At 33.3% G+C, this 19,752-nt stretch overlaps 2 protein-coding genes across 2 annotated transcripts; both read left to right on the top strand.

Moving 5' to 3' along the window:
- The first annotated feature begins 1,495 nt into the window (after positions 1-1,495).
- Positions 1,496-17,980, top strand: LOC105203153 (lipase 3-like). Its single transcript, XM_039449271.1, has 7 exons — positions 1,496-1,657; positions 6,367-6,568; positions 9,452-9,566; positions 11,347-11,593; positions 11,673-11,837; positions 12,678-12,762; positions 16,984-17,980. The coding sequence occupies exons 1-7, from the start codon at positions 1,496-1,498 to the stop codon at positions 17,199-17,201; spliced, it is 1,194 nt and encodes a 397-aa protein (XP_039305205.1). The 3' UTR covers positions 17,202-17,980.
- LOC120356749 lies at positions 2,636-4,632 on the top strand. The gene is made up of 2 exons (XM_039449193.1): positions 2,636-2,861; positions 4,244-4,632. The coding sequence occupies exon 2, from the start codon at positions 4,244-4,246 to the stop codon at positions 4,610-4,612; it is 369 nt and encodes a 122-aa protein (XP_039305127.1). The 5' UTR covers positions 2,636-2,861; the 3' UTR covers positions 4,613-4,632.
- Positions 17,981-19,752: the final 1,772 nt, after the last annotated feature.

The raw sequence follows: 19,752 nt of genomic DNA on the forward strand, positions 1-19,752 counted from the left end.
ATATATGTTTTCGGATACTACATTGTCTAAATTTATATTAAAAACAATTTTCTAAGAAAATAAAATATATGAGAATAGTATAAGAAAAATAAATTTATCTCTCATAAAATTTTTAATACAAACTTTTGAAAATAATAATAGTGAAAATAATTAATTTTTTGTTTGTCACTGTTGTAATTAGATTAATAAGTAACATTAAACATTGATACACAGCTTCAGCCACAATATTGAATATTAATTCATTATTCTCATTAATGTAAAGTAGAAGACAATTCTTATAACGTTGTCAACTGTCGATGACTAGTTCCATCCACAGCACACTCTCACATTCATTCATCATCCTCATCAGCGTACAGGATATTAGATGTAAATAATATGTATCCTAAAATATATTAATAAACAAATGTAAATTCAAATTTTTACATTCAGTAATATATTAATAATTTGAGAGATTTACAAATAAAGTTTTTAATTTATTCAATAAAGTATTGAAGTTCCACGTGAGTATTTTTCATATTATCTTGTTTTTTTTTTAAACTATTGGTTCTATGCAAAAATGTATAATACATAAATGATGTATTATTTCAACAACTATAACTTTTATTTGAAACATTTTTTGATTAAATTAATATTTATCAAAATAATATTAAAAAACCGATATTTTTCTAGCTTTTTTTAAATTTTTTACCTTAAAAATAACCCTGTCGGTGATTTTTATTATTATATTCGTAATCAGCGCATCAAAATACAATAGTATTTTGGACTCAAATCGGAGAGTTCACTTTTTAGGAACCTCATCCTTTTTATTTTATAAAGAGATATCGGAAATAGATAATTTAAGATTTAAGACAATTTTAATCTTACTTTTGGTTTTGTCGATTTTATTTCAAATTTTGGATCTTGCTAAGATTTATATATTATCTAGGTACATGACTTCAAGTATAAGCTTTATCTCTTCAGATTTTTAATCTTCTTTATTGCGTCGTCAACGTCAAACGGTCTTAGACTATTCTAATTTTGTCTGAGACGTCGATATTTGTTTCACCGTACCTTATTAAGAATTAACAATTGAGACTGTAAGAAAAACAACTTTAAGCCTTTAATGCCTATCATCGCCGTTTTGTACTCACACGTTGACCCTAGTGAAAAATAAATGACACTATCGCCGGCAATTTTTATGTAGAATATGTGATCAACTCCACTTTCGGATGAATCAGAGTGTGTATTACAGATCTAAATAAATGTTTCCCGTCAGAAGATGGGACGCCGACCTTTGTTCTATGAACTTGATATACAAAACGGCTTAAAAACGGCAAAACTTGAAAACGGCAAAACTTAAAAACGAAGCATGGGTAAGGCTATATAAAGCAGACACTCTAGCAATATTTGCCATTAACTTCACAAGCTCTGCTATCTAAACATCGCGCATTTAAGAAAATAGCCCACTTTCCTTTTTAATTTCATCGGTTTTCAACGATCACGTCATTCAACCATCATGTTGCTGGCGATACTTTTCATCTCTGTCCTGGTATCCGTGAACGCTGGAATTCTTGGTGGATTGGCAGGTCTAATATCGAAATGGAATCCAATAGATCGGATACCACCAATCCCGGATCTGTTATCACCCAATATTCCTGAAGATGCACAGCTTACCACGGTAAGTAAAGCCACTTATTTCTCAAAAGTAAAATCAAGAAATATTTAAACTATAAATTGTATATAATTAATTTTTTTATTATGGATCTTATTATATTAAAATGGATGTTTCTTAAATAAATAATTCTTAAGTATCTGTTTAACAATTAAATAAATATTTCAAAAAGGAAAGTGTAAAAAATATATAAAATAGTTAAATCAATTATTCTTTTAGTTATTTAATTCTACAAAAGGTGTTACATAACATGTTGGCATAATGTATAATATACATGTGTTATATATAGATGTATACTATAGGTCAATTTTTGCGCGCGCAAAACACTTCTCAATATATAATTTTATTAATATTGTTATAAGTGAAAAATATCAGACCTTATAATCTGTGTTAGCTCACAAATTTTTTATAACTTTATAAATTTATTGGAATATTATTCTCTTAATTATATTATTTGTTCAAAATGTTAATTGTTCTTTAATTATACCCACATATTTTAAAACGCCTTACATATATCAATTTATTTTTCATTAAATTGTTATTGAATGTTTTACATAATATAATAAATTACGTTTGGTATTAATTATATTTGTAGTAATTAGGAAACTTTAACGGAGTTAACCGAGAGATTTGAATCGGGATTCATAATTTTGAGAGGGTTCCAATTGCCTACAGATCGATTGCCTACAGTCTCAATTGCGCACAAGTAAAAAATAAAAGGACGAATGTACGATTGCACACATGTAATATTGCCTACAAGGCGAACTGCACACACGACAATATTTCGCACAAGACGAATTGCACACAAGTAATACTATCTACAGATTGATTGCCTACAGTCTCAATTGCGCACAAATAAAAAATTAACGGACGAATAACTCAACATGCGACCATCTAAAGTCTAAACGCAGTTTGTAATTGGTTAGCTTTAAACTCTTATATCTACCCAAGCAACATTAGTGGCTATTTGTCGACTGTAAGTCGACTTTTTTCAGTCAACTATTTGCCGACTATTGCAGTCGACTTGATGCTGACTATTGCAGTCAGCTATTGCAGTCCTGCAGTCTATAACCTATATATTCCTTGTTCTTATTATTCTTATTCCATTCCGGTGAGTGTGAACAAGTGTAAATTTCGTAAATATTTTTATTATTTAGTGCGTAGACAAAAAACAGAAGTGTATAGCGTTCGCGAATAATCCAACTGCAAGGTAAGCGAATATTAATTATTAATATCAAATAATATAATTACATAAAGAATTTATATTGTTTTTTTCAACTTAGGTGTGGTTCAACAAAATATTTGTTTAATTCTGATTTATTCTGCAGTACAATCGTCTATATAAACAAATATACCAATTTGAAAATTGTTATTTGTTATGTAGTTATTTATAGGTTAATGTTAATAATGGTCCTCGCATGTGATAATAATTTTTGGTTATGTTCGTTGGCTGCTCGATGTCGTTCCTTCCAATTATAACATTGCTGCTTTGTTCCCTTTTGCACATTCAATTTTAACAATATTGTTATATATGCATTATTTAGAAAATCCTTTTTTACTCGTAAATTGATATAGGCTTGATGTTAGTTGAACAAGCAGTTTTTGTGTTAGGATGAAGACATAAGGAATATAAAGTTATAAAAATTAAACATGCTCTTATTAGACCTTCATTATTATTGAAAAACATACATAGTTAACTTAAAAAACAATAATATAAAGACATAAAAGTAGATAGAATATTAAATATACATATGTAAACATACTAATTGTCTACAGAAGAATCTTTATATGCATTTCTGTAAAAATTATATATTTATTTCGAGCTTTATACTTGTGTCCTCATTAGCTCTTCTGTATATTTATAAATCACATGGAAAAGCAATTAGCATAGATTTAAGATACAGTAATCAGCCAATCGTGTCTTGAATTAGAAATTTTAATGATGTAGAGTCCACTTTAAAAGGCAATAAGTAAAAAAAAAAACACATAATTTGCACGTATAATTATAAATTGTATATTGTTATTATTTACTAAAAGCCTTTCGGTTTTGTATATACATATATTTTATATTTTATTATATTTTTTTTAATTTTGTATAAGTTCTTTTTTTTAAATTACAGTCAAAAATATGAGAACACCTGTGAAAATATTCCCTAATAAATCAATAGCTTAGCATGTAATTATCATACAGAAATTAATAAAAAATTAATTTGAAAAGGAGATTCTGAGCTTTTAAGTCACCGAGCTTGTGCTGCTATATCTATTTGTCTTTGAACTCCATTCAATTTATTAACGTTATCTTTATATTTTTTTCTTTTTTTATTTCAACCAGCTTCCTGTTTTCATTACATTGATTAAGATGAAAATTGTAAAAGGCTGATGACTAGAGTATATGTATTATTGTTTAATAAAGATCTTTTACAAGAACATAAAAAGATACAGAATCATAACATATTAATAGCTTTAAAATATAAAACGTCTATCATGTTACAGTTCAATAAAATTTATGATAAGCTACAAATTACGTAAATGTCATAAGCCGAACGTCTATCCTATACTCAATCATAGTGTATAAATCAATTGTTACTACAGATGCCAAAGGCTTTTCAAGAGTTATCCAGACGGCAAAAAAATCGCCGTCTTTGTGCATACGCAAGAGAAGACAGTACTGACACATCTGAAAATAAAAATTCGGACACTATTAACGCCAATGAAGAATGCAATTTGACAAAATCATATGAAGAGCTCTCAGTAGTACCTGATGATGAGACTATTCATGATGTTAACGATTACAATATATTACCTGAGGAGAAATGGATTGATGAGGAGGATGATTACATTTGTATTGTAGAAACTGTTATGAAGAATAGCGAGGCGACTATCAGCGAGATAGAATTATTGATGCAAGATTGGCTGCGACGAGCTGGTGACCGATTGCGTTTGTTACTTGCACAAAAATAAATATATTTTATATATAATTACATTTATTGTTTTTTCTTTTAGTTTTTTAGTTTTTTTTTTCTACATCCGTATCTAGATATATTATATATTTCCACCAAATATCTATTTTCATTATGCAATATACTTTAATTCTATTTATATTGTTACACATAATTACACAGTTAATATAAATTAATAATAACAAATTTCACTTTTGCCCAATATTTTTCCCATTTTCACATATGTGACTTACAAAAACGGTTTTTTACATTGGTAAAGTTTAATGACAAATCTGCGAGTATTGCTTTCTACAAAAAATCGCTTAAACTATATATGTATGTATGTGTGACAATAAAATAAAATATTGCAAATACAATGAAAATAGAATACAATTTTTAAAAAGCATATCCTTATGTCGATTACCAGTCAATTTGAAGTCAACTTTTAGTCAATTTTATGTCGGCTGTAATTATTCTGAATTTTTATTGAATATATTGACATCCCAGCTAAAACACAAAATATTGAAGTTATCAAATCGTAAACTAATAAAAAAATAATTATTTTACTATTTGGTAACGTTTACATTGTGTTTTAGTTGAGATACCAATATATTCAATGAAAATTCAATAATAATTACAATCGATGTGAAATTGACTAAAAGCTGACTTCAAGTCGACTATTAAAGTCAGCAATTAAAGTTGACTGACAGTCGGCAAGAAACAATCGACTAAAAGTCGACTACACTGGTTGTCTAAAAGCCGGCAATTATCGGGACATTTGTCGACTATTAGTCGACTATAAGCCGGCAATTAGTCAAAACTTACAGTCGACTGTAAGCTTTTTCTGCCGGCTTATAGTCGACTAACAGTCGACTCAATGTTGCTTGGGCTAATGATATATGCAAAAGAGGTCACTCTTACGCGCTGATGACAAGCGTAAGACACACGAAGAAAGAAATCCTATATTTCAAAAACTATTATTTAAAATAAAGATTTACAAATAATTATTTTACTTCATTTTTCGAGAACTTCTTGCTATAATATTTTGATAACATTGGTTATTTATAGAAAATAATGTATACAAAAAAAAACTTTTTATTTTAATGTACTTTGTTATAAAATACTTGCTTCTGACGTTAATTTTTCATTTTTTATTTGTACGCAATAAGGCTTGTATCGATCTGTAGGCAGTATTACTTGTGTGCAGTTTACCTTGTAGGCAATATTACATGTGTGCAATCGTACATTCGTCCTTTAATTTTTTACTTGTGCGCAATTGAGACTGTAGGCAATCGATCTGTAGGCAGTATTACTTGTGTGCAATTCGTCTTATGCGAAATATTGTCGTGTGTGCAGTTCGCCTTGTAGGCAATATTACATGTGTGCAATCGTACATTCGTCCTTTAATTTTTTACTTGTGCGCAATTGAGGCTGTAGGCAATCGATCTGTAGGCAGTATTACTTGTGTGTAGTTCGTCTTGTAGGCAATTGGGATGTTGGCAATCGACGCTGTAAGCAATCGATTTGTAGGCAATTGGGATTCTCCGATAATTTTCACTTCTAGCACGTAACATGCTATACGACTGCTCCATTGGTCTCATAATAATTTCGATAGTTTATAAGTTACCCTTATGGTTCTTTTTATTTTTCTACATGTTTAACGTAATGCGTTATAATTATAATAATAATGTGGTCTCCTTTTTCTTAACAATCACATTTAATTCTGTGCTAAGAATACGTTTGAATTAAGAAATTGTCGTTTTATTATATACATAGATGGAACTGATTACCAAAAACGGCTTTAATGGTGAGCTGCATAAAGTAACCACTCCCGACGGCTATATTTTGGAACTACATCGAATAACAGGAAAGATTAATTCTACCAAATCAAATGTACAGAAACCTGTTGCGTTTGTGATGCACGGTATTCTATGTGATTCATCGTCTTGGGTTATTTCTGGCCGTAATAGAAGCTTAGGTAAAAAAGAAGTAAAATTTAATTTTTAATATCTTAAAAATTTCAGTATTTAAATGAAAGAAAATATTATTGCATAAACTTTTTTCATACATTCATATTGAAATATAAAATTGTTTTCTTTAGATAAAAAATCAAGAAAGAACATAATTTTTGATTTTAATTATAAATTAATAATTTAAATATATGCTTGATGTCATTTTTATTTTAGGTAAAATATTAAAATTCTTAAAATAAAGTATTGATACATATTTTATATATTGTCACGTACTTTTCCTGACGCCGGAGAGCAACGGCGAAATACGCGATCAAACAACGGAATAGCTCGCGAAACACGCGCGAGAGCGACGAGCGAACCGAGAAACACCAAACGCTCGCACCAAATCGCGAGATTGGGCGCCAGACGCGATGATACCGGTTGCGTCTCCGGGTTCTCTTTTCCACTCTAAACACGGATTCGCGAGAATGCGTCATGCCGAAACGCGAAATCGTCGCTCGCACGCGGCCAGCTAGCTCCTCTAACCGGTAGAGGGGCGGAGTAACAGAGACAGGGACGAAGCGGCTCTCTTACGGGAGACGACGGGTAGGCGAGAAATTAAGTAAAGTCAGGCCGATTTAACAGATAGAGAACACATATATTGCAGTGCATAATAGAGACGGCATACAATAAAATAAGAACGAAAAAAGCGGTTAACGTAATAAAGAAAGACAAAGAGATAAGGAGTTGACAAAAGAAATTAATAAGCCGGACGCGGGAATTCTTTCGACTCATTGTCAGACCATAATTACGCTACACGCGCCGATCACGACGACTGGTCCTGCGCGAAGCGCGGCAGCCAATCACGCGCGCTGCAAGAACGCGAACGCAGAGCCTCCGCTAAGGCGAGCTACGTAATTCTGAGGGTGCGTTCGGGGAGACGCTACTAGCGCTATTCAGCGCTACAATTTGTTCGCGCAGCTACTATCAACGCTGTCATGACGTCACTAATGGTAGTGCGTGACGTCATAACTTCGCGCTGCAAACGCTATTCCTTCCGAGGTAGTACAGCGGTAGCGTTAGCGTTTGCGGCGTTTGCGAGCTTCGTGAACACACGTAGATTGCTACAGAAAGGAAGAAATTTTGAATATTTTTGTGAAAAAAAAAAAAATATTTTTGATTTATTTATTTTTTTTAAATATTTCCTCTACGTAATTTTGAATCCTAGACACCTTTCTACGTTTAATTATTGGTGTATAGGCTTCATCATCACTTTCAGATGATGAAGAATCTAACTCCCTCACTATTAATGCTATTCCGATTAAAATTAAATTTCTTCGCTCTTGCTCCATTATTATTTTTATCTTTCTCTCTTAGAAAATAAAGAGGTTAAGAAACGCTAACGCTGCGCTAATGGGTGTTCATGGAGCTTGCTATAGCTATCGCGCTATTGGCTACGCGAACAGTATCAATAGCGTTTGCGTTTACAGCATTGACAGTGAGCTCCACGAACGTACCCTGAGTGCGTACACAAAAGTGCGTACAGTAAAAGATTCGCGCCGGCGACAACGCAGTCGCCTAGACCGCACTACAAAATTAATAGAACACGCGCGATACACCAAGTCACCGATATCTCGGGCGGCCGTATGATCACGGCCGTAACACGACTCACACACGTGCGCGAGGGCTTTGCGGCTTCCCGGGAAGCCGGTCGTCCGCGAGCTTCTACGGCGGGACGGTTCAAACACACGCGGCAGCCGACAGCTGGGTGCCTCGACGAGGTCTCGGGCTTGAGGTGGAGAGCCAGCCAAACACTAAGAAGCAAGGTGCGTTCAATCGCCACGGGGCGGACGCACTCGCACACTAACCTAATGACTCCACCTCAGAACGCGAGCCGGTCGACACCGACAGCTCGTGGCTTTACACAGCGGTTGGACGGGTCACCTCGACTTCAGCACGGTTCTTCCTCCGCTCCTCGATCTGCGGGGCTTGTCCGAGCCTGGCACACTCGACGATAGCCGCTCCCTATATCTCCAGCCGATATCTCACACGCTCGCTCACGCTTCGCACAGCAGGGATCGTCGGGTCGCACGCAAAAGCCGAGAGGATCGCGCTCGATGCGCGATCGATGAGCGCTACCCCTCCCACAGGGTGCGCGATATCCTTGCGCCTAGCGGCGCTGCCTATCAGCGGCCGCCCTTATCTAGCCGTGACGTCACGGCAGCGCAGTGTCGGGTCTCCGCAGGTGTCGTGCGGTCCCCGTCGGCTGCCGTCGGCATCCGACATCCTCGTCGTTCTTGTCGTCCCCGCGGACGACAGCAGCAGAATTTTTCCAGCGACGACTCTTCGCCGCTACCCTCCTCGATGGACAGCCGGCATTCGACGGCCCTCATCCTGGCCGTTCGTCCGCCCCAGCCTGTCCATCAGCTATGCCACTCGCGAGCCTCCTTTGTGTGGCGCTTATCTGTCGCCACGTCTTGTCTCGTCCTCCTCTCCGTCGGCGTTTTCCTGTGCGCCGGCCCTGGACGATCGCCCTCTCCTTTTCCTGCCGCGGTCCGTCTCCCTCGCCGCTGGTGATCCTTAGGCGACGTTTGTCGAGGTGCCCGCGGTTACATGAAATAAGCCGCGAATGAGTAAATAAAATAATACGCGACGCAGTCCCGCCGGAGATTTCGCTCTCTCGCTGAGTGCCCGGCCCGGTCGTACGCGCCTCCTCGCGCTACGCTTAGGCGGAGGGCGAAGTGGCGAGGCAGATAAAACTGCCACGTCACAATATATATATATATTACGTTTAACAGACTGCACAAAAAAATCTTGCCTTTTTGGAATTCAAATTTTAAATTTTTTATAGTATATTTGAAATAAGGAAAAACACTTTTTGTGATTTTATTGCGCTACTATTATTTTAGCATTTATTCTGGCGGATGAGGGATATGATGTGTGGCTCGGTAACGCGCGGGGCGGTCCATATGCTAATACTCATACAAATTCTACACTAGATCCAAAAGATTACTGGAACTTCAGGTGAGAAATGATATATATCAGGTAGAGAAGAGTATAAGAAAGACATGAAATTTCACGCGTGCTACCAGATACGCGACACTCAATGCACTCACTATGTTAAAAATTGAGCCCAAGATGTTAGCTTGATTACACATTGCACTACTCCTCTACACGCCGAATCACTCATCGAAGAGGACCGGTCAAGTATGTGTCAAGCACAGTCAAGCACACTCAAGAGCTTGACTGTGATAGGTTACAAGAGATAATTGCTTGTCCGAAGCCTAGGCTGACAAGTATTTTGCGAGCTCAGTACAGTTTAGTTCTGCGAGCTAACAAGTCACTACAGCGAGAATATGTTATATCGAATAATTTATAAAGTTTGATTAACGTGACTGTTAATTTTGACATCGTGCGTGGTCCTCTTCGGTGAGTGATTCGGCGTGTGGAGAAGCAGCGTAATCAAGCTTACTTCCCGGGCTCAATTTTTAACACAGTGAATGCATTCCACCTTTGAGAAGAATGTCACTGGATAGCTAATTAGCGAAGCATTGCTCCTTGGTCCGGGAACCGGTGAATTGCTCAGCCAAAGAATGCTCCGCACGCGGAAATATTTTGTAACGTCGTATTGTAGCTGAGGAAGACTCGAAGTAAAGTCGAAACGTTCTAGATTGTTTGTGAAGAATTGGTTGTGAAGAAAATAAACTGTTAACTTACGCTTCAACAACCGCGATGTGCTCTTATTAGCTTTTTTATTTCCAATTTTTTGACAATTTTAGAGCACTATTCTGTTTTACTTGATTATTAATAATTGACTAAATGTTTATCTCGTGAGAATAATTTAATTAGTTATCTTCGATTACTCGCTTACGCTTAAGAGGATGCTAAAGTATCATGAATTATTGACATTTACAGTGCACTAAATATCTTCAAATTGGCGTTACAGAATCACAAAAATTTTTTGTAGAATTGAAATACACGTAAAAAAAAGATACGCTCTGGTCAATTTTACAAGAAAATTGAACAAAAATTAATAAATTATTAAAAATTCACTCGTATAGCCATCACCTGAGGTTAACTTTACTTTAATAGAGAAGTTGTGTAACTCGTACGTACAAAATGATAGTAGAGCGCACTTCAGAAAACATACACAAATAACCGATCGTGTGAAATTACGACTAAACGTTTAACAAAAAAGATATGCTAGTGTGCTTTTACTACACACATATTTCGCTCAGCGAAGCTGAACTGTCGTAAACAGATCAATATGGTCCTCAACAGTAGTAGGTCTTTTCGCAGATGGCGAAATAAACGAAAAACAAAGACAGATCTATGCGATGGGCAAAAAGCGATAGCCTAATCTCGCTCAAAAAATAATTTGCAGTGATTTGCAGTACCGATGTCGAGGAAGTTCTGTTACTTTAGCATCCTCTTAAGAGATTACATAAAAATCAATATCTTCACGAAGAGGAGCAAATAGAAAATAAAGAGCGCATTATAAAACCTGTTATATAATGCGAATGTTATATAAAAATTAATAAGAATCTATACAGGGGGTTCATTAATGGTTGTATCCACTTTTTACCATAGATGCATGATTTACCGACGGATATGTATTTCTAACATATTATTATATTAAAAATAACAAATACGTGCTCCTATGGTAAAACTTGGAAACAACCATTAATGAACACCTTGTATAATAATAATTAAAATATGACAAAAATAATTTCCGGTGATTAATACTTTACTCAATTTTAAGCTAAACGCAGTAATTCATAAGTATTCTTTTTATATATTGCAGTTGGCACGAAATCGGCACAATTGATCTTCCAGCGATGATAGATCACATTGTGGAGACCACCGGCCGTAAAAAAATGTTCTACCTAGGACACAGCCAAGGCACCACCACTTTCTTTGTCATGGCGTCAAAACAACCTGAATATCAGGATTATATCGAAGAGATGTATGCTATGGCTCCGATCGCATATTGTGGCAGAATGAAGAGTCCCTTTTTACAGATACTGGCACAATTCTCCGTTGGCATCGACGTACGTAACTTTCAAATTTACAAAAAAATTGACTTTTACCGACTTTAATATAACTAATGCTTTGGATTTACCATTGTAGTATGTCTTGGATATATTTGGTTATCACGCGTTCAATCCTAAGAGCGATTTCATAAATGCATTGGTACAATTATTGGTACAAGTATTCTCAGAAAGAGTTCTAACCTTGATCAGCTCAGTCTTTATGTCCCCGGTGTGTGGATTCAACCCTGAACAATTCGATCTGGTATGCTTTTAATGCCTAGCAAAATCATTCATGGACACATTTTATTTCTCACGCATGCTTTTATGCCTCGTATTTGAAATTGAAGGATTTCATAAATTAAATAGAAAGCGAAATATAAAAACACAATACTAACAAAATACCTTATCTATCATAGCTAGACTTTAATATTGATATTTATTGTGTTTTATAATAACTTTTTAAGATCAAGAAACTGCGCGCCGAATAAATTGTTTGGTATAAAACACAGTAACTTTAACAAGAATTAATATTATATTGTTATTAAATTAAAAGTTAATTTAATAATAAATGATGCTTACTAGAATCTACATGACCAAATAATTTATTTGGCACGCAGTTTTATGAACTTGAAAATGTAAATATAAAATCACACAATAAATGTCAGCGCTAAGGTTTAGCTATGACCATTAAGGCATATCGTTTATATTGCATTTCTTAAATTACTCTAACAAGTAAAATTTTAAAATTTATATTAGTATATACAAAATAGTTATGTACAAGAAATTGTAATATTGTTATTTTATTAAACAATATGTACCTAGAAATTTTCTTTAATACCGTACTCGCAACTATATTAGTATTAAGCTTCTAATGATTAAAAGAATATTTTAGTATTTATAAAAGCGAATCCGATTTTATATTCTCTGTTATAATTATTTTTTATCCCAACTTTACTTTAGGAGGTTAAAGCAAGAATGTGCAATATTATTTTGCAACCTCAACTTTAGGCATTAACTAGTTATTAAGTTTAACCAAATACTTATTTGTAATATTGTTTAGTTAATTAATGTCAGTTATACTTATACTGCTATAATTTTCTAGGCTCTTTTGCCGATAATCTTAGGACGTTTCCCTGTTACTGTATCCAAGAAACAACTCGTCCACTATGCTCAACTCATTAAATCTGGTAGATGTTTACTTATTAATAACAATTTCACGGCGGATATGAATTGGTTCTGTTGCAATACCATAAAAATTGATATAAAACTAGCTAAGCGCAAAAGCATAAATATAAACATATTAAATATTCAATATACATCGTGCAAAGTATGATAATATTTTATCGATTGAGATGTTGATATGATATTTTTATTGATAAATATATTTATGTACTGTTTATAGCTTACACACACCAGTGCAGAATAATGCAAATGATCGAACTTGCACAATATAGCATGTATTTTATATATACACGAAAACAACAGTTTTGCAATAATTAAAAATTTTAGCTGTATACAGATCTGAAAATAATTTTGTCAGGTCATTAAAATTATATTGAACTGTCAACCTGATTGCTAGAATGTCAAAATTTTTTATAGCAGCGCTCATCATGTTTAAACATCCGTCATAATTATTTAAATGGTCCAATAAAATCATTTTCAGATCTGTATTTAATTAAATGGTTAGATAGTTCAATAAAATTGTTTTTTTTGTGTGTAAATGTCTATTTATAAACTCACATACACATTGTAATCGCCATTATAATTGGGTTTTTTAAATATTTCATCTAGTACCTTTGTGAACTTGGCACCCGACTTTTAATAAATTAAAATTGCAATAAAGAAAACGTTAGTTTTTCGTTTGTAGTTGTTTGTAGTAACAAAATTTTCGTTTGTAGTTGCATAAATTAAAAAATAAAAATTTTTAAAAAATGACTGTCACCCGACTTTGAAATAGAGAAAAAACACTTATATATTCTGATTCAGAATCGTTTGTAGTTGTTTGTAGTGATTTTCCCATCGTTTGTAGTTGAACCGTTTAAAAGTTACAACAATTTTTATATAAACAAATATCGTAAATTTGTCAATTTTCGAGACACCTCCAATCCGCTCGACAGACTTTTTTTAGAATCGTTTGTAGTTGTTTGTAGTGATTTTCCCATCGTTCGTAGTTGAACCGTTTAAAAGTTACAACAATTTTTATATTAACAAATATCGTAATTTTCTCAATTTTCGAGACACCTCCAATCCGCTCGTCAGCCTTTTTTTAGAATCGTTTGTAGTTGTTTGTAGTGATTTTCCCATCGTTTGTAGTTGAACCGTTTAAAAGTTACAACAATTTTTATATAAACAAATATCGTAAATTTGTCAATTTTCGAGACACCTCCAATCCGCTCGACAGGCTTTTTTTAGAATCGTTTGTAGTTGTTTGTAGTGATTTTCCCGTCGTTTGTAGTTGAACCGTTTAAAAGTTACAACAATTTTTATATAAACAAATATCGTAAATTTGTCAATTTTCGAGACACCTCCAATCCGCTCGACAGGCTTTTTTTAGAATCGTTTGTAGTTGTTTGTAGTGATTTTCCCATCGTTTGTAGTTGAACCGTTTAAAAGTTACAACAATTTTTATATAAACAAATATGATAAGAATCCACAAGTTGTACATAATGTATCCATAGACATAGGATCTATGTCTATGAATGTATCACAAACATCTGAAACAATAAATAATAATAATTCATTTTTAAACGAAATAGAATCCTGGAAAGGTCTTAATAAAAAAGAAAAACGATGCGGAAAATATTTAACCGCATGTCCAGACATTGAACATATGCATAAACGATCCAAATACAGCCATAATGCACCGTTATTAATCAATGGCAATTCCTTGCCACCTGCTAAAATAGAAAACAAATACATAATGATAAAAAATACGTGTCCTTTTGATGCAATTATACAATGCATTGTTGGCGGCTATCGCGATTGGCCAGAATATAACAAATATGTAAACGAATTATGTAACCCAACCTTTAAATTAGTCCAAAATATATGTAATACAGGAATTACACAAAAGATATATAACACAAGAGCTGCAACTATGAATCAAGTTATTACTTCAAAAGATGGAGTATTAAATTGTGCCATGAACGCATCATTATTAATATCTAGGAATTTAATGCGTAATGTGCCATCGCTTGAGTTTTCATATGAATGTGAAGATTGTGGATCACAAAAAAGACATGTAACTCCTGTATTGAACGTAAGTACAATTCCATTCTATAAACAAGGAATAAAAGGACTACAAGAAGCAATTGATAAATGTTGCAAAGATACAAATGTCATATGTAACTGCTGCAATAGTACAAAAGTAAACTCAAATTGTATCGGAGGACATCATATATTCATAGACATCGAATGTCTTGACAATGTGCAATTAGCTTCGCGGCTTGGGTACCCAAATTTCTCCACACAATTAACCTTGGCTGAATTACCAATTCAGATATATTTATTTGACAACAGCTACAAACTTGTTGGTGCAATAATATATATTGCAAGTAATGTAATAGGACATTACGTTGCATACATACGAAAAATTAACAACCGATGGGAAATGCACGATGGGCTTTCTAAAGATAAAAAACAGTGTGTCATCACCGATCGTGCATTATTACAAAAGAGAAAAATACATTTATTATTTTACATTAAAAACTTAAATATAGCATAACACGTAAATACAAGCGTATAAAAAAAGAGTAGATTATAAGCGGAAACAATAAGAGTAGCGGAAACAATAACAATATAACAGTAGAATATAATCTTCATTTCTTAACATAAAATTTATTCTAATGTTTTACGTTCAAATTAATATAATAAAGAAATTTAATATTAATACATTTTGCAAAGAGTTTAAAAGACAAATAAGTAAATAAAATAAAAAGAATAAATAATCATAAAAATTTATCATTAATATACATATAATATAATAAAATTTTAAGTGTAGAATATAAGCGTAGATTACAAACATAGATTGTAAGCGTATGTTATAAACTTAGATTGTAAACGTAGGATATAAGCTTAGATTAAAAACATAGAATATGATTCTTATTTTTTAAAGAAATTTAAAAATAATGATGATAAATATAAAATAATAAAACGGCATAAAATACAAACAAGCTACAAACACATAAAAACCCCAAAAATCGGTACACACACCCGCACGCACTCACGCAAACGCGCGCGCGCGCGCGCACACACACACACACACACACACACACACACACAAAACAATTAACTACAAACTATTCTAACGGACAAATCACTACAAACAATTCTAAAAAAAGCCTGTCGTGCGGATTGGAGGTATCTCGAAAATTGATAAAGTTACAATATTTGTTTATGTAAAAATTGTTGTAACTTTTAAACGGTTCAACTACAAACGATGGGAAAATCACTACAAACAACTACAAACGATTCTAAAAAAAGCCTGTCGAGCGGATTGGAAGTGTCTCGAAAATTGATAAATTTACGATATTTGTTTATATAAAAATTGTTGTAACTTTTAAACGGTTCAACTACAAACGACGGGAAAATCACTACAAACAACTACAAACGATTCTAAAAAAAGCCTGTCGAGCGGATTGGAGGTGTCTCGAAAATTGACAAATTTACGATATTTGTTTATATAAAAATTGTTGTAACTTTTAAACGGTTCAACTACAAACGACGGGAAAATCACTACAAACAACTACAAACGATTCTAAAAAAAGCCTGTCGAGCGGATTGGAGGTGTCTCGAAAATTGACAAATTTACGATATTTGTTTATATAAAAATTGTTGTAACTTTTAAACGGTTCAACTACAAACGACGGGAAAATCACTACAAACAACTACAAACGATTCTAAAAAAAGCCTGTCGAGCGGATTGGAGGTGTCTCGAAAATTGACAAATTTACGATATTTGTTTATATAAAAATTGTTGTAACTTTTAAACGGTTCAACTACAAACGACGGGAAAATCACTACAAACAACTACAAACGATTCTAAAAAAAGCCTGTCGAGCGGATTGGAGGTGTCTCGAAAATTGACAAATTTACGATATTTGTTTATATAAAAATTGTTGTAACTTTTAAACGGTTCAACTACAAACGACGGGAAAATCACTACAAACAACTACAAACGATTCTGAATCAGAATATATAAGTGTTTTTTCTCTATTTCAAAGTCGGGTGACAGTCATTTTTTAAAAATTTTTATTTTTTAATTTATGCAACTACAAACGAAAATTTTGTTACTACAAACAACTACAAACGAAAAACTAACGTTTTCTTTATTGCAATTTTAATTTATTAAAAGTCGGGTGCCAAGTTCACAAAGGTTTATCTAGTAATAGAAGCAATTTTGTTGATAGGAACATTTTGGCTACCAGGGGAATTTAAACAATACGATCATGGAATACTAAAAAATCAGGAAGTGTACGGCTCGATAAATCCACCGACATACGATTTGAGCAACATCAAAACACCGGTCCATTTATACTACAGTGAAAACGATTTGTTATCAAATGTCGTGGTTTGTATTTCTATATACATAACAATTTATTATTTTAAATATCTTCAAGCCAGTTAGAATATCTTTCCATCTCATGTTCTAATTACGGTTGCCAGTTTTTTTACTAATACTTCACCAGCTCTTTTGCCAGAAATTGCCAGAGATCTATCATTCCAAGCAACAGTGCGATGTCCTGGGACGTCAATATGTCTGAACTTTTAACTCGTTAGTTTTTAAATTTTAATTTTATTAAGTAAATATTAGATGAGTTTATTTTATATGTTTATTACATCATGTTTTTAACGTTATACGATAGACGTCTAAAGAACGTCCGAAGAACGTCTTGTTCATGGCAACACGCATCAGTAGATAGCAGCTGCAAAATTACATTTCTTCAATAAAATTCGTGATAAAAGAAAAGGGTTAGATTTTTTTATTATAAGACTTTTTACTCTTGTTTTGAGAAGAATATGTATGGAAACAGTATAATTTCTCTTGAAACCCACTCTTTCAAGCCCCTAAAATTGAGCTCTAAGATGAAAGTAAATAATAGTATTTTGATAATAAAATTTTCGTTATTTCTATTTAAAAATTAATTGAGAAACTTGATTCTTGGAAGTTATACATCCCAAAACGTATTAACGTAACTGTTGTGACTGTATTTTTCTAATGCAATAATAACAATACCAGGTCTAAAGGACATCATAAATCATATCTTTCGAATATGCATGTTATCTAGGTTAGACGTCTTTGCGCTTTACACTGTACATCTATCATAAGCTGCTTCCCAGCTATGACACAAGTCGACACTGTGCAACACAGTGAATCATTTTATCCTTGTTGTTCTTCAATATTAAACAAGGATAAAATGATTTACTGTGTTGCACAGCGTCGCCTGTGTTGCGTAGCTGGAAAGCATTTCTAATGATATCTATTCTTGTTGGTAAAACATTGTATACAGAAAAAACGTCCCCCGAAGTTTTCAATACGACAACAAATTGTTGCTGTGGTACTATTTAAATTATACAAGTTTCTCAAAAAAGGATCTGATTGTCCTGTCCGGAGATTCATTCATAAAGCCAGAATTTTCAACTGTAAAGAGCTGACAGCCATTCTAATGTTGAAATTGGAACGTCAAAGTACTCGTTGTTGACAATCAATTGTAATGACAAGCTGAAAAAATCGAGTTCTTTCTGTTAATCTTGACGTTAAAATGTCAAATAAAAGTATATTAAGAAACGCGATACTGTTTTGCGCCAAGTGAATGCGCAGCACGAAACCATCCGTGTATCTGTACATTGTGATTTACGAACACTCGAGATTATAAGATCTCAATAAGCAATTAAGTTCTAAGTAGTCTCAAAAACTTGGATTCAAATTATATCATAAAAAAGCTTTTATTTCTCTTCTATGTACAACTATGAGCGGAGATATGTGTAAAGTTCAAAACTTAAAATTTCAAATTAAGAAACGTTATCTCTCTCTTTAGAAAATAATTTCCTTGTCACATTTACGAGTTGGAGTTCACTTATCTACTGTGTCAAGCGTAAACGAGTGAGAGGATGGAAGCACAAAATGAAAAGATTTAATGCAAATAAAAAATGTTTTAAGATATAAAAAAATGGGTTACGCTTTAAGGAGGATTAAAAATATTACTACTTGTGTTTTCTTGATATATTATTTTGTTGAGGAGCACGTCCGCACGCGCGCACACGCACGCACGCACGCACGCACGCAAGCACGCACGCACGCACGCAAGCACACACACACACACACACACACACACACACACACACACACAAAACACATATAACGCTTTTAAAAAAATTTTTTTATTTCTTTTACGCGAATGTTTTCATTTATTTTATGATTGTTTCGTAGGATGTGGAAAAATTGTACAGCGAGTTGAGCAATCCATCCGGTAAAACCTTAATAGCAAACCCGAAATTTGATCATGTGGATTATGTGTTTGCCAAGGATGTGAGGGAGCTTGTGTATGATCCGATACTAGGTGAAATGAAGAAGAAATTATAATGATTGTCAACATCTATTCCACACATTTCCTACGGTTATGAATTCACACAATTTGACGAACTGACTTGCTCATCGGCTGAATTATTTTGTCTTAAGATAAATACTTGTACTCAATATAATTTGATATGAAGTAGTTATCAATTTCTTGTTAATGTGTTTGCGTTTTTATAAAATATTTTGTCTATTTGAAATGTGATACGCATATTTTGCATCTTCTACTTTTTCTACTAATTTTCATTCTCCACTGTTACAGTATTATTCAGCTTTTTCAACAACAAAATTGATAAAGGGTTAATAAAAATATAGGCGATGTTCGTGAAAGAGAGACGCAATTTATAACTATTTAATTTTAAAAACCTTCATCTAAGTTAATTTGAACGTTTTACTTCACTTTGAGTTATCTTTAAAAACAATTCGAATAAATTACATTAATGCTCACACGTCTCCGGATGCTTAATTTCAACGATTAAATATCCAATTTTACATTTTCAAAAAATGTGTCGTTCACACATTCTTTATCTTTTACTTCTTATTTACTTCTTAAAATTTGAAAAAAGAAAATAGCAAGTTAACTTAAAATTAAAGTTAATCTACA

The sequence above is a fragment of the Solenopsis invicta genome, chromosome 5 (genome assembly GCF_016802725.1).
Source record: "Solenopsis invicta isolate M01_SB chromosome 5, UNIL_Sinv_3.0, whole genome shotgun sequence".
Classification (NCBI taxonomy): Eukaryota; Metazoa; Arthropoda; class Insecta; order Hymenoptera; family Formicidae; genus Solenopsis; species Solenopsis invicta.

What these genes read in the sequence shown, in the direction of transcription:
- LOC105203153 (XM_039449271.1), top strand. Translation starts at nt 1,496, where the DNA reads ATGTTGCTGGCGATACTTTTCATCTCTGTCCTGGTATCCGTGAACGCT. An exon ending in AAGATGCACAGCTTACCACG is followed by an intron (nt 1,658 to 6,366) that starts GTAAGTAAAGCC and finishes TTATATACATAG; the next exon opens with ATGGAACTGATTACCAAAAA. An exon ending in TGCTCAACTCATTAAATCTG is followed by an intron (nt 12,763 to 16,983) that starts GTAGATGTTTAC and finishes TTTTGTTGATAG; the next exon opens with GAACATTTTGGCTACCAGGG.
- LOC120356749 (XM_039449193.1), top strand. Translation starts at nt 4,244, where the DNA reads ATGCCAAAGGCTTTTCAAGAGTTATCCAGACGGCAAAAAAATCGCCGT.